The 15276-nt window shown below is 41.9% G+C and overlaps 1 protein-coding gene across 2 annotated transcripts in view; it reads right to left on the bottom strand.

Moving 5' to 3' along the window:
* RFC1 (replication factor C subunit 1) overlaps positions 1 to 15276 on the bottom strand; it is a 73126-nt gene that overhangs the window by 33040 nt on the left and 24810 nt on the right. For both annotated transcript variants that reach the window (XM_058670188.1, XM_058670187.1), the window contains exons 5-7: positions 5396 to 5628; positions 4107 to 4184; positions 701 to 778 (exon numbers count right to left, since the gene is read on the bottom strand). In XM_058670188.1, the coding sequence (XP_058526171.1) occupies positions 701 to 778; positions 4107 to 4184; positions 5396 to 5628 (389 nt within the window). The remainder of the gene's footprint in view (positions 1 to 700; positions 779 to 4106; positions 4185 to 5395; positions 5629 to 15276) is intronic.

Below are 15276 nucleotides of genomic sequence, written 5' to 3'. Positions count from 1 at the left end.
TAGGGAGTGAACCAAAGGATGAAAGATCTCTCTCTCTCTTTCCCATATTTCTTTCAAATAAAGAAATTTCTTTTAAAAAATATTGAGTTATAATTTGATTATCTTTAGATGGAATAATTTTTTTCAAACAATAAAGTCCCATCACTCCCTACTGTCTCATAACTGCCTGCTCATACAGTATCTAAATTGACAGTTTCAATGTTTAAGGGAAGTGAAACCTTTTAAAGTAGGAACTGATACTGACAATTATATTAACAGAATGTGATTCTTCAGCAAGAAAGCTAATTTATCGGAGTCCAAAACTCTGCTCATTATTATTAGAGATCACTCTAATAACATAGCTCTTAAAGTTAGCTTCCTGAAAAGACAGCAATTACTCAATTCGTATCCACAAGAATTTTTCTGAGTGCCATTTTCCAAACAAGCACATACGCATTGCCGTGACTCCAAGTGAGGGCCAGAGCTAGTTCATTCTTTCCTGAAGAAAGAATCTGCTTCCTTTGATTTTGTCAGCTTTCAGACAGAAAGAATTAAGTTTCTTAGTGAGTCATTTAAGATCATTTTCAGAAATTAAAATAACGTAGCTTCTTTCTGGGAGTTACTCGTGGTGACATTTCCAGAGACTGGACAACACAGGTAGGGAGAAAGACATGAATTTGTATGATACTCTCAGAGTGTGAACAGCCCAACAAAGTGCCACCTTTTTGACTCTGGGTTCTTCATCCAACATGGCTAACGTTCTGGCAAATTCTTCATCTTCGTGCAATTGCCTCTCCAGCTGTAAAAAGTGTCAACACAATGAGTTGCTTTTGTTCCTTATGTAAATAAAAAGTCTTTAAATTCCAGGTTCAAATACTTAGGGGAACATGGAAAAACATTTCCCAGAAAATAATCATAACATTTTCCCACTTAACAGTCAAGTAAATATCACAGTGAAATTTCACTGAGCCAAATTACATTTTAAACTATACGTACATTTCTAACCTTCCAGGCATGATATAGAAATGCAGCATTTTTAAATTGCATTTCTTATAAAATATGAAGTCGAGTTTTCTTTAATGGTCCTGATAAGATTCAACTACTTCTATATATTTTAAACTCTAGAATATCTCTGAAACGAACTGCAGCCGAGCAGGGTAACTGACTGGAAGGCACAAAAGCACACAGACAGCAGTTTCAGATGTAGTCTGGGGAGCCTGGAAGGTGACACTTGGGCTGCAGGACATCGTCCTAAGCCTGTGAAGGATGAGAACACCTTCCTTTTCTGATTTCCACACAGCACCCAGCTCGCCTGAGCTCCCTACTTCCCTACCACGTCTTCTTGGGCTCCTTGCAGGACCTTAAACCTCCTGGTCTCCAAACATCAGTAACATCCTAGAGCTCATCCTCAAACCCTTGTCTCCTTTTTCTTTTTTCCCCCTTGATCTCATCCTGTTAAAATGCCATTAAATGTCATTGAAGCGCCAGCATTCCCAAACGCATGCCTTCAGCTTGCACCTCTCCCTGGAGTGCCACACTCCTCCTTCCAGCCACGTACTCTGCACCTCCACCAGGAAGCCTATCAGACATCTCAAAGTTAACAAGCCAAAAGCTGAACTCTTCATTTTCTGTATCAAATTGTTTCTGCTACCTATATTCCAATCTTACATTTGCCCAGTCACTCAAGCCTCCTTATATACAGCCTATCAACAACTTGAAGGCTGCACTTCCAAAATGATTTTAGATGAGACCTCTTCTCACCTCCCAATCTGGGACCACCCAACATATTTTCTCACCTGCCCTGCAGCCTCAACACTGGTCAGCTGTACGCTTTTGCCCATCAAGGTTCAACAGCACCACAGACATCAGAATAATTTTCTTCAATCATCTAGTCATGCTACTTCTCTATTCAAAACTCTAATCACTCGCCGTCTCACAGAAACTAAAATTCAAATTTCATTTCACCAATGCACAGTCCTTTGAGCAGGTATCAAAGATCTAGAGGATTTGCCGTTGGCCATTTCTCCAGAACTATCTCCTACCGCTCTCCTTCTCTATCACTCACACTCATCTCTGGCCCCCAGAAAGCAAATTTTCACCTTGAGCTGATTTTACCTACTGCTCCTCCAGGGTCTGGCACTATGGCTCACTGGGTCACTCTATCTTGTGCCCCAGAATCACCTCCTAAGAGGAACTTTCTAACACCTCCACATAAAATTAATCACTCGTTACCCCACATATCACTCCTAAACCACCTTTCAACCTCTCTTCATAAAGCTTAGTATAATCACCTTTCTATTTTCTTTCTAACTGTAGTGTCGCCACCACCCAGCAGCAGTGACACTAAAACGACGAGGCATACTCTGAGAGTCTGGGAAAAGCCGGAATCGTAACCGGACCCCTTACTGCCAAAAGCGGCTGCGTTTAAAACCGTCTCTCCTTAGGCCCGGCGGTGTGGCCTAGCGGCTAAAGTCCTCACCTTGAAAGCCCCGGCCGGGATCCCATATGGGCACCGGTTCTAATCCAGGCAGCTCCACTTCCCGTCCAGCTCCCTGCTTGTGGCCTGGGAAAGCAGTTGAGGATGGCCCAGAGCTTTGGGACCCTGCACCCGTGTGGGAGAACCGGAAGAGGTTCCAGGTTCCCAGCATCGGATTGGCGCGCACCGGCCCGTTGCGGCTCACTTGGGGAGTGAAACATCGGAAGGAAGATCTTCCTATCTGTCTCTCCTCCTCTCTGTATATCCGGCTTTCCAATAAAAATAAAATCTTTAAAAAAAAAAAAAAAAAAACCTTCTCTCCGCTGCTCCTGTCCCCATTGGTCTAAGCCTTCCTTCCCGCTTCTCCTCTCCAGCACCCTTCCTCCCATATTTCTTCCCGTACTTTCTGCTCCATTTCCCCATTTTTGTCCCCGTCTGTCTGTACTGCTTTTACTGCTTCTGTCTATATCCTTCTTTGGCGCTTTTCCTCCCCATACGCCTTCTAAACCCTTCTTCCCCGCTCTGCTGCCCCGTTCTTCCCATTTATTCTGTCGTTCTTTCCCCAGTCTTTCTCGTCGTGGCCCCCCCAGTCTTTCTCGTCGTGGGTCGTCCTTCTGTCCATCAGTCCCTCCCCCGTTGTCCCAGTCCATCCGTCTATCGTCATCCCCTGCCGTCCCGCCTAGCTTTTACCGGCTACTTTTATATAGTTCCCCACCAATCACTTCTCCCCGTGGGTCCACTTGGCGCTACGTGATAGGCCAGTAATCACATCGAGAGCATTAGCCTACCCCTGTGACTTCCTGTTTACCTGCTGGCGAGACCAACTCCGCCTCCTGGCCTTGGGCCAGCCGCCATCTTGCAACGGTCCCTCCTATTCCTGGAGTGACTTCAGCACCCCGCTCCCCACACTGCAGTATACTTAACACCTACAGCTGTGCTAGGTACTTGAATAAATATGCAGGTTTACAACATGAGGAAGAGCCCTGAAGTGGAGCCATCAGTATACAAGTGGTAACTAAAACCGTAACAATGGGTGAGACTGTTCAAGGTGAAAAAAAATACAAGCAAATTAAATTTCTTTAAACATACATTCAATAAATTCTAAAAATAAATCTAAGTAAAAAATTATCCCTGAATCTCATCATTTATCTTATGTGAAACTCAGATTCTTACATATTTTAACAACTTGCTTGCCTTTAACTTCCAATGAGGCTCAATTATAAACTACACCAGGGACCTGGCACAGTGGCCTAGCAGCTAAAGTCCTCACTTTCAATGCCCCGGGATCCCATATGGATGCCGGTTCTAATCTTGGTGGTGCCACTTCCTATCCAGCTCCCAGCTTGTGGCCTGGGAAAGCAGTCCAGGATGGCCCAAAGCCTTGGGACCCTGCACTTGCATGGGAGACCCGAAAGAGCTCCTGGCCCCTGGCTTCAGATCGGTGCAGCACCGGCCATTGCTGTCATTTGGGGAGTGAATCATCGGACGGAAGGTATTTCTCTTTGTCTCTCTCCTCTCTACATATCTATCTGACTTTGCAATAAAAATAAATAAATCTTAAAAAAAAAAAACTACACCAGGACAATTCTGTTGTTAACCCAGTTTGACTCAATATCAAGCATTTAATGCTACTCAAACAAATTGTCCATACCTCCGCATCTTCATCGAGTTGCAATTGCCTGGCAATGGCTTCATCATTTAATCTGGAATCATCTGTGTTTTGTGAAGGCTGTATTTCATAGAAAATCAAGCAAGAGCACCATAAACCTTCAGTTAAAAAAATAAGGCACTTTTTCTTGATTAAAGCTGACTGAATATACCAGTGGACAATAAACATTTTCATTAATACACAATGCACATCAGTCATTAAATCAAACTTATGGCTACTATGTGACCCGATGTTCTAAGGAGTTAATATCCTAGAGATAGATGGTCCTATCTTCTATTGATATGTCACGAGAAGTATAGAACACACACATACACACACACACACACACACACCCGTAGATTAATGTCTTGGTTTGATAAGTAGTACAGAACACTGGCAAACTATGTAAGAGTGATAACACTGTCCTATGGAAGCACTGAGATCAAGCACGCCCCTTGCAGCATGCTTTATCTAACTCAGGAGATTACTCTCACTATAATTTATCTGAATGCTTCCTGAAAGACCAGAAAAATATGGATCAAATATCAGCCAAACAAGAAAAGGTCAGAGAAATGGCTTAGATATACTCTACGTAAGAGATACACATGCGGGCCCGGCGGCGTGGCCTAGCGGCTAAAGTCCTCACCTTGAGCGCCCCAGGATCCCATATGGGCGCCGGTTCTGATCCCGGCAGCTCCACTTCCCATCCAGCTCCCTGCTTGTGGCCTGGGAAAGCAGTTGAGGACAGCCCAATGCATTGGGACCCTGCACCCGCGTGGGAGACCCGGAGGAGGTTCCTGGTTCCCAGCATCAGATCGGCGTGCACCGGCCCGTGGCGGCTCACTTGGGGAGTGAATCATCGGAAGGAAGATCTTCCTCTCTGTCTCTCCTCTCTGTATATCTGACTTCGTAATAAAATGAATAAATCTTTAAAAAAAAAAAAGAGATACACATGCAATCTTATTTGGGAACATTATTATTGTCTAATTTTGTCTGCTGAGGTCAACAGTAAAATAAGTTTGTATTCTGAAAATTCAATTTAAATCCTAAGAATTATCATCTTTTTCTTAGCAGTTTGAATGATGTTTTCCCATTTCTAAGTATAAATAACTAAATGTGTAATACTCTAATTTCCTTATTTTTTTAATCAAGGCAACAAAGCTTAACCATAATCACAGGAAAAGCATTTTCATCTAATAAAACATTTTTATAAAATCCTAATTTCTGCCATTATTAGTAACAGTGAATGAGTACAAATCCTGAACATTCTCGACTTTATATAAAACGCTTACTTCTTTTTTTTTGCTCGCCACCATCTTCTTATCTGATCTCTGGACACTTCCAGTCCCAAAATAATCAAGCACTGATGTGGGAGTCAGCTTGATGGGCGACAGAGGCTTGTTTTTGGTCTTGGCGTTCTCTTCATTCTTTTTCAGGTTGGATGACCCAAGGTAACTGTGTGTAGCTCTTCCATTCTCTTTAGACTTGGAGCCTGCCTTCTTACACACAAAGTCATCATCTTCATCTTAGGTGGAAAACAAATTTTTATATCATTAATTACTTAAAACGATTCTCCCATTTTAAAAGAAGCATTCAAGAGTTTGTTTGGAGTTGATAATAACATTTTTAAAACGATTCTTCCATTTTAAAAGAAGCATTTAAGAGTGTGTTTGGAGTTGATAATAACATTTTTACTTCCTATCTCCCAAGCTCAGTAATCGGGTCATAATCCCAAACACCATAATCCAAATGTGGAAATTCTGAAATCCCTGTATTCTAAAATCCTGGAAACATAATGTTGGAAAAAAAAAATTTTTTAACTCTTCAAAAGATTTTACACATTTAAAAAAGATTTCAGAGTTATATACACTCAGGCCATCTAACACAAAAAGTGTATAGTAGCATAATTCTGTAAGCATCATAAACACTCAGATATGCAAATGACAGTCACAAAGGTATGACAATTGTAACAAATGAATAATATTCATAAATAAGTAGGGCATGGTTGGTGTTGTGATATAGCAGTTGGTGCCACCCAGGATGCCAGCACCCATATGGGTGCCAGTTTGAAAACCAACTGTTCCACTTCTTAAAATCCACCTGGGAAAGCAGCAGACAATGGCCCAAGTACTTGGGAGTCTGCCAGCACACAGAAGACCCTAAAGAAGCTTTAGACTCCTGGCTTCAGCCTGGTATAACCTCAGCTGTTATGGCTATGTGGGCAATGAAACGGCTCATGGAAGCTCTATCTCCTCCCCTCTTTCTCTATAATTCTTTCAATAAATACAAAATAAATCTTTTTAAAATTTTATTTATAATATTTATATTATTTATTTTTAATAAAATGTATGAGAGAATCAAGATGGCAGAATAGAGTAAGGACACGTTTAGACAAATGGAAAAACATTCAATCAGGATGAAGCAGAGAGGACATATTTCAGGTTGTAGGAAAGGACAGAACAACAGCAGAGGGGTACCTGCAGACTGACCGACACAGGAAAGCAGTGGACACAACAGTGTGGTGTTACAGAGACTGATACTCCAGCACGGCGATCTGAACTCCACCAGCAACCAGGTGAGAAGGGACTTTCACTGGGAGCTTGGGAGGTGAACTCAGACAAAGAACTGTCCGTTCTGCTGGTCCATTTGATTTGACCAGGAGCAGAGACAGAGCAGCAGATCTCAGACGGGCAGTACGAGAACAGAGTGGGTTTCACAGCCCAGTCAGCCCCCTAGAGCTGAACTGGGCGCCATTTTGTGTAAGGAGGAAAGGGCAAGGGAGAGGACGGAGCATGCGCTGAGCTGGGAGTGAGCTCATTTCTGTCTTGGTAAGCTGCAGCAACGTGGCATTCTACGGGTTCCACCCAGGGCAGGTCTGGGATAGCCCTCGGATCTGACGGCTAGCAAATCAAGAACCTTAGTGGTTGTACATCAGGCGCCATTTTGGGCACTCTGGCAATAGCTTTGGGACTGCAGGGGACAATAGTGAACTGCGCATGTGCTGATCTCGCGAGAACTTGCTGAGGTCCGTGAATGCACTGGTCCCACAGGAAAATAATACCAACTGTGGCATCGTACCGGCCAAAATAGGTCCGTGTGGCACCCAGACCTAACGTCCAACAGGTTCCGACAAGATCAGCACCACCAACAACCTAATTATATAGGACACCTGGTGTCTCTCTAATCCTGGGACCTGCTCCAACTGAAAGTGGGAGAAAGGTTGCAGAGACAACGGTGAAGCCTCAGCACGGTATCACAGGAGGTGGAGAATGGTGAGCCAAGAGCTGGGGCTGTGGAGACCACGGTGGAAATCTAACATAAGAACCCAGACCTGGAACTCACTGGAGGTTGTAGCACAAGTGGCTGCAAGCAAAAAGGTGTGTACCAACTGCAATAAGTAAAATCGCATTGTAGACCTGTGAGTGACACAGCTTAGAAACCTACCCCAAGGAGAAGACTCTGCTAACCAGAAGTACAATGATCAAGAGCAAAAGAAGAGACAAAGGCACAATGAATATTCCTGAAAACTCCCCTGCACGGGAGCAAAACCCTATGCCAACCTCAGAGTTAACTGAGGAAGACATCGAGAAAATGGGGCACACAGAATCCATAAGACTCATTTTAAAGATTCTGATTAACAATGAGAAGCTCATGCAAGAGTTCAAAGAATTTAAGGAAGCAATAGAGCAAATCAAGGCTGGTAAATCAGAAATTAAGAACACAGTGGAGCAAATTAAGAGTACAGTGGAGAGTCTCCAAAACAGAATGAAGCAAGCAGAAGAAAGAATCTCAGAATTGGAAGGTGTTTCCTGTCATCAGGGGGAAGCAAACAAAAAGCTGGAAGCAGAGCTGGATCAGGCCAAAAAAAGTATTCAAGAATTGAAAGACACTATTAAGAGGCCAAATATAAGAGTTATGGGAGTCCCAGAAGGTGCAGAAAGAGAAGCTGAGTTTGCAAATGTATTTAATGAAATAATAAAGGAAAACTTCCCTAATCTAGAGAAAGAATTGGGAAACAAGTTCCACGAAGGGCACAGAACTCCCAACAGGCTTGATCAAAAACGATCTTCACCACGACATATGATCTTCAAGCTCTCTTCAATTGAACATAAGGAAAAAATCCTTAAATGTGCACGTGAAAAAAATCAATTGACATATAAAGGAAAGCCAATTAAGCTCACAGGAGATCTCTCACAGGAAACTCTACAGGCAAAAAGAGAATGGAGTGACATATTCCAGATTCTAAAAGAAAAAAATTGTCGGCCCAGGATAACATATCCAGCAAAGCTTTCTTTCGTCTTTGAAAATGAAATAAAATTCTTCCACAGTAAAGAAAAGCTAAAGGAATTTGCCTCTTCCAAACCTGCCCTACAAGGGATACTTAAAGATGTTCTCTTCACAGAGAAGAGGAATAGCACCTACCCAAACCAAAGGCAAATGCGAAGAACATCCCAGGAAAATGACAACAGAAGACTAAACCAATGAACAACCCATTCCTAAAACGACAGGACCAAAGTACCACCCATGTATATTAAACTCTGAATGTAAATGGCTTAAGCTCAATCAAACGTCACAGATTAGTACACTGGATTAAAAATCAAAACCCATCTTCTTATTGTCTGGAGGAGACTCACTTCAACAAAGATCAGCGGAAACTATATCACATGGGTTTTGTTGTTTTCTGTCAGTTTCATCTCTTCAAAAACACTTCCTTCTGATTAAATCATTCAATGACTCGTAGATCATGCAGTGGCATAATTTTCTTCAAGAAGGTTCTTGATTTTCATTTCTTCAGCTACACATTAGTCATTTAATAACATGTTATTTAACTTCTTGATGTTGTTAATTTCTTTTTTCTCCCAGATGTTGATTTTGTTTTGTGGCTCTTCATTTAAGGGGATGTATAGTAGCTGTGTAATGGAAACTGTCATATCTAGTAACATGTCATTTAACTACAGGCATTGTAAATTTCTATTTTTCTTTTCATTGTTGATTTTGTATCACGACTTTTCATTTAAGGGAATGTACAGCAGTTGTGTAATGGAGACTGTCATATCTAGTAACATGTTATTTAACTTCATGGCATTGTCAATTTCTATTTTTCTTTCTATTGTTGATTTTGAATCATGACTTTTCACTTAAGGGGATGTATGGTAGCTGTGAAATGGAGACTAACATTCAGATGTGAGGATGTAGTGTGGCATGCATTTCTACTTTCAGACAAAGATGGACTTACAATGAAACTGTTCACTATATCTTGACAATAGGATTCTGGACTCTCTGCCATTGTCTGCGCCCGCAATGATGGACATATGACTGAGTATGAAGAACTTTATGTTAGTAATGATATAGCAGAACTGGGGAGGAGGGAACAGGAGAGGGGATAAGGGAATATGAAACTGTATTATAAAATAATAACAATAATTAAAAATGTATTTAAAAATGAAAAAAAATAAAATGTATTCAATCTTATAAAAAGGAATAGGGCAAAAAGCAAATAGTCTATCGCTGACATTGGTAACTGTGTACATGCAGATCTGGAACTATGGTCACATGAAATGCTATACTGGGCAGCATTAAGTCTTCTGACAAGCTTAAATCACATAAACCACAACAAAGGGTCAGTATAATGGCACAGTATGTAAAGCCAACACCTGCAAAGCCATGATCTCATCCAGCTGCTCCACTGCTGATCCAGCTCTGTGCTCATGTGTCTGGGAAAAGTGGAAGACGACCGAAGTACTTGGGCCCCTGTCATCCAACTGGGAGACCAATAGAGTTCCACCTCTGGCCTCAAGCTGGCCCAGTTCCAGCCACCACTGCAGCCAATTGGGGAGTGAACCACAGACAGAAGACCTCTCCCTCTGGCTCCCCCACTCTCTATCAAATAAATAAACATAATTCATTAAGAAAGAAAATGCATTACTGTTGCATATGCAGTCACCTAAAGAGCCAAGATCTCGAGAAATTTTATCTTTCACAAATGCAGATGTAATGAGGACATCTCTTGATCTACTGGGGAGGTTTGAATATTTTTACATAGTCACATAACACACACAACTTCGCAGTAATACACTTCAGCTGAACAAGATGTGCAAGTAAGTCCATTAAAAGATCAGGACCCACCAAAAGTCTTCACACAATTTCTAGCTCCACCATCAGAAGGTGTAGTGTACAGATTACAGAAACTGACACATGTCACAATTATGTGTAATCCCTAACAGCTGGCTGACTTTCATGACCATTAACTGTATTTTGAAGTCTTACATTGCTACACACAGCCACTTTGTTTTCTTTCAAGGCCTAGCTCTCCCTGGAGATCATGTTCACTTTACTTTCCACACGGCACTGTGCTTTCTGAAATTGTTCCATGATTAGATATAACTCAACATGAGAAGTGCCCATTGAATTTTCCAGGCTCTGTGTCATGCTTCAACGCTGTTTGTTGCATGCTGAACTCCATCCCAGACACAATTCTATACAGATCACAAATCTCCATATCATTGTGTGCATGTCTTCCTATCCTTGCAGGCATTAACGATTTTTGCTTCTTCAGGCAAATGAGGCTTTAATCCATTCTAACCTCCTGGAATTTCACCAGCTAGAAGGAATGCTGTTGAAGACAAATAATACATTCTTTCTCACTGAATCAGTCTTTTCACTCCTTGGGTAATATCTTCCAGAGTTAGCTACATTCATTGTAGGAGACAGAACGTGTAAGGCTCCACTTTAAGTGCTGGCACTGCTATGGGCATAGCATGGTCTCGCCTTCTGCTGAAACCCAAAAGTAAACTTTTGGCTCTTGTTTTTGTATAGTTCAGCCCTAGAATGTGCCACTGTAGAAGCTATCTGCAAGCAGCCTATGCCCTGCAGCAGTGGTCAGCACCCAGGCTTAAGCTTCTCCGGAAACAGTTAGCACAGACTTAGCTTAGCCGTGCAGAACATAAGCGGCATTCCCTCAAATTAGAAGCTCAATGCATTCCATCTCTAGAAAACCTACAGGTTTTCCCTCAAAAAACAATGCCTTCACTCCACGAAAAGCACAGCCAAAACAAAGAGCCCAAGATGACACAAGTCTCCTTTGTGGCGAATCCTGGTGCAGGATTCAAGGCTAAATTTACTAACGTTCCCATTCCTAAACTATCCTTAAAGAAAATCCCAGCTGGAGTCACACTATCATCCTAGCAGTTCAACTGGGCAACCGTGACATGTGGATTCCTGTTTTCGTCAATGAAGAACTGGTCTTGTTGGAAAGTGCCGAGGATGTGCTTACCTGCTGCACAGCCCCTGTCATAAAAGAGCTCTGTTCTCCTAGTCTGTCTTTTACTGATTCGGTGTATTTCTTAGGGCTAGAAGTGTTTTGTTTAATTTTTTTTGTGTGTGGAGATGTTTTCCCGCAAGTTTTGGTTCACAACGTTATCAACGTTATCAATACCAGGATCACCATGTTTCATTACTTCTACCTTTGGGGTCTTTGGTGGGAACATTTCGATGAAGCAGCAATTCGTCGATGTTGTCCCCATCCTTCTGCCCCCCAGGACCTCCACACACACAGCCTGCCCACAATCTCACAGAGCTCATGCACCGGTGAACATCTCATCACTGATGCGATCCGAGTGACTAATCCTGCCAGGAGCCGGAATGGGGACAATGGCAGCAGGAGCACAGCAGAGCGTGTATGACACAGAGCATGTACAACGCAAAGCAGTACTCAGGGAAAGGCAAGTGGGCAGGAGAGCAAACACATTTGTAAACCTAAGTTTTCATCGTTTCCAGACCCTATGGCCAATCACTTCCACACTTTTTGCCCACTATATAATTTCCGCCCCGCTCCCCGCCCCAGCAACTGCAGTTTTGTGATTTCCAATCTCAGCATTTCAACATTCCAAAGGACCTCCAAGTAGTCATGCATATATTTATTAGATAACTCTACAATGTCAACCACAACCAACTAGACCAAGTGGGCACTTGATTAAGGTGGTATCAACTCCACCCCAGATCAACTTCCTGTACTGCCTGATGCATGTAAACCAAGGTACTAATGGCTTGCTCCTATGTTCACTGACATCCGTGACCTCCCATTATACTCCCTGCCTTGATTACACTAAGCAAGGTTTTATTCTTAACCTAGAAGCATAGATTTTACCAAAAGCATTAATGTACTTATCTTCAACCATATTTAACCTACCTTCAAGCGTAAATTAAAACTCCACACATAAATCTTACCAATGCACATCAAAGCCTTGCTACTTCACAGATTCTGCTTCAACTGTGCTAACATGGGTCCTCACATATCTGCTCTCCCTCCCTAACACATCTTTGCTGCCCCTTTGCCAAACATGGAAAAAAATCAGATTCACAGCTCTGCAAAGTCAAAGCAACATCACCCCCACTCCATTCCAGGAAACAACCATGGCAGTCACCCAGAACAGTGCTAGGGGACCACTGAGAAACAATCTGAAACTCCTTTCGTTTCTCTAAAATAATAACATAATGAATTATGATATGACAAAAACCCAAATAATTCTTTAAAGTTGACAGTTGGTCTTTTTTAGACCCAGTTAAGCTACAGCATAACCAAACCAGTAGCAAATAACAAATTATTCTATTTAGTAAGTTAATAAAAATTTTGCAAGATACCTTTGAAGGAAAAAAAACAGTAACATCACTTACACCTTGTTTAATAAAAAAGGAATAGCAAGGATGGATTAAGGGTAGCAGCAAAGGGAGTAGGGAAAGCAATGAAGTTTTACAATGTGAGAAAAAAACATAACCTAAGTATGTATTAATATGTTCAACCATGTAATGGAATTCTAAGCATCAATTAAAAATTATAATGTATATGCACACTGCTATACCCATATTTATGAAGTAACATAATAGAATGTTTAAGGACATATATTTGGATACATAGCAAATTCACAACGTAAACAAAAAGAATTTAAAAACACTGGCAATTTTTATCCGGTTAAAGCATTCCAAATGAGCTTTACACTTCTCTCTCTTATGAACTGGGCCTAATATTTTACAGTAACTATGCCCGGGAAAATCTGCAACCTCTTGGCTTTCAGAGCAGGGATTTCCTTTCTCCCCACCTCTGTCTGTGTTACTCCTGATCTCTTAGTACACATACTTCATTTTCCACTAACTAATACTCAGCCTAGGCTTACTGACTTCCAAAACTGAACAATGTTATCTCAAAATGAACCCCTTGTTCTTTAGTGGACAGCATGTACTCTTCAGGAAATATTTTAACATAGTTAATCAAAATACCTTCCTGTGAATTTCACCTATTTTCCTTAACCTATCCTGTGAACAAGAAAGGAAGTTTACTTCCCCAGATTCAGCACATGAAGACTGCCTTCAATGCTTCCTTAGGGCCTCCTTGCTATTTAAACCACAACCGTTTTCAATCAAGATTCATGTTACTGATGAAATTAAATCTGTTAAAAAGCTGAATGTCCAGTAGAGTTCCTAGTCCTAGTACTGACATTTCAGTGACAAAGTAACACTCTCTGCTGGAAACAACACAGAACCAGAAGTAACAAAACCAAATTTTTTTATTTTAACTAATTATTGGGGTTTCACTGTCTTCCTCTGAAAAATGTTGAATCAGAGAAAGGTCTTCTGGGGTTTTTCCCTACAATTCTGTGATGCTACAGACAGCGCTTTGGGTTGTTTTACTACATACTCAACAGTGAAGAAAATGCAACGAGTTTACAACAATACAAACACTAATGAGAAAACCTAAACCTGGATGACTTCACCAGGAAGGAATCTGACAGAATTTATCTACAATCTTTTTTTTATGATTTATTTATTCTTATTGGAAAGGCAGATTTAGAGAGAAAGAGAGGCAGAAAGATCTTCTATCTGCTGATTCACTCCCCAAGTGGCTGCAACCGCCAGAGATGAGCTGATCCAAAGCCAGGAGCTTCTTCCAGGTCTCCCACATGGATGTAGGGTAACAAGGCGTTAGGACATCTTCTACTGCTTTCCCAGGCCACAAGCAGGGAGCCAGATGAGAAGTGGAACAGCCAGCATATGCACGGGCAGCCATATGGGATTCAGGCACAGGCAAGGTGAGGATTTAATCACTAGGCTATCATGCCAGGCCCTCTATCTAGAATCTTGAAGAAGTCCATGTCCTTCAACACAGTAAACCCTTGGGATGGGCCAGCCCAACATCACAGTGGTTAAGGTCCTCATTTTGCACGCGCCGAGATCCCATATGGGTGCCGGTTCTAATCCCGGCAGCTCCTCTTCAGATTGGCTCAGCTCCAGCCGTTATGGCCGCTTGGGGAGTGAACCATCCGATGGAAGATCTTCCTCTCTGTCTCCTCTCCTCTCTGTATATTCACCTTTCCAATAAGAATAAATAAATTAAAAAAATCCTTGGGATGCTGCCAAATATTTAGATGCAAATATACTCATCACACTTACTGCAAAAAGGAGAAGTATAGGGAAGGTTTCTATTCATACAAATTGTTGTCAAGTCATATGCAGTCATTAGAAATTGAGGCCAAATTTCAAGGTTCAAAAGCAATGGTGAGGCACTGGCATCTAGTCTCGCAGTTAAGGTGCCAGTGAGGATGACCGTGTCCCATATCAGAGTGCCTGATTTGTCTGTGTGCCGGTTCCAGCTCCCACTTCTGGCTTCCTGCTCACCTAAACACTGGGCGGCAGGCAGCAAGTGATGGTCTTAATAGTGGGGTTTGTGCCAGCAACATGGGAAACCTGGATGGGGCTCTTAACTCCTTACAAGCAACAAGCATATCTGAAAACAGCCCATCCTCTTGCCTTGATGAAACCACAGAAACTGAAGAACAAGCATCACTCCTGACTATTTTGACTTTTGAACTCGTTGTCTTACAGCTGCTTGACATTTCAAAAGTTACATCAATGTATTATGGAGAAAGAGGGCACAACAGGTCAAACAATGCAACCACTGCTTGCAAAAGGTACGACCACTTCCTAGGTGCTGCTGCAGCCATCCTCACGTAATATTCTACAATCCTACACAATGCATACACACGAACCTTTCTATATAATTGCAGGGTTTGTTGTTGTTTTCTTTTTAACCTCTTTTGTTTTGTAATAAGCCTAAATTTGCTTCTACCTGGCCAGAAGCCAAAGGCAAACTGTTATCCTCTCCCCAGGAACTTGTAATAAA

The sequence above is a fragment of the Ochotona princeps genome, chromosome 11 (assembly GCF_030435755.1).
Source record: "Ochotona princeps isolate mOchPri1 chromosome 11, mOchPri1.hap1, whole genome shotgun sequence".
Lineage (NCBI taxonomy): Eukaryota > Metazoa > Chordata > Mammalia > Lagomorpha > Ochotonidae > Ochotona > Ochotona princeps.
Note: the sequence above shows the minus strand (reverse complement) of the source record. Positions and strands in the feature narration are given on the sequence as shown.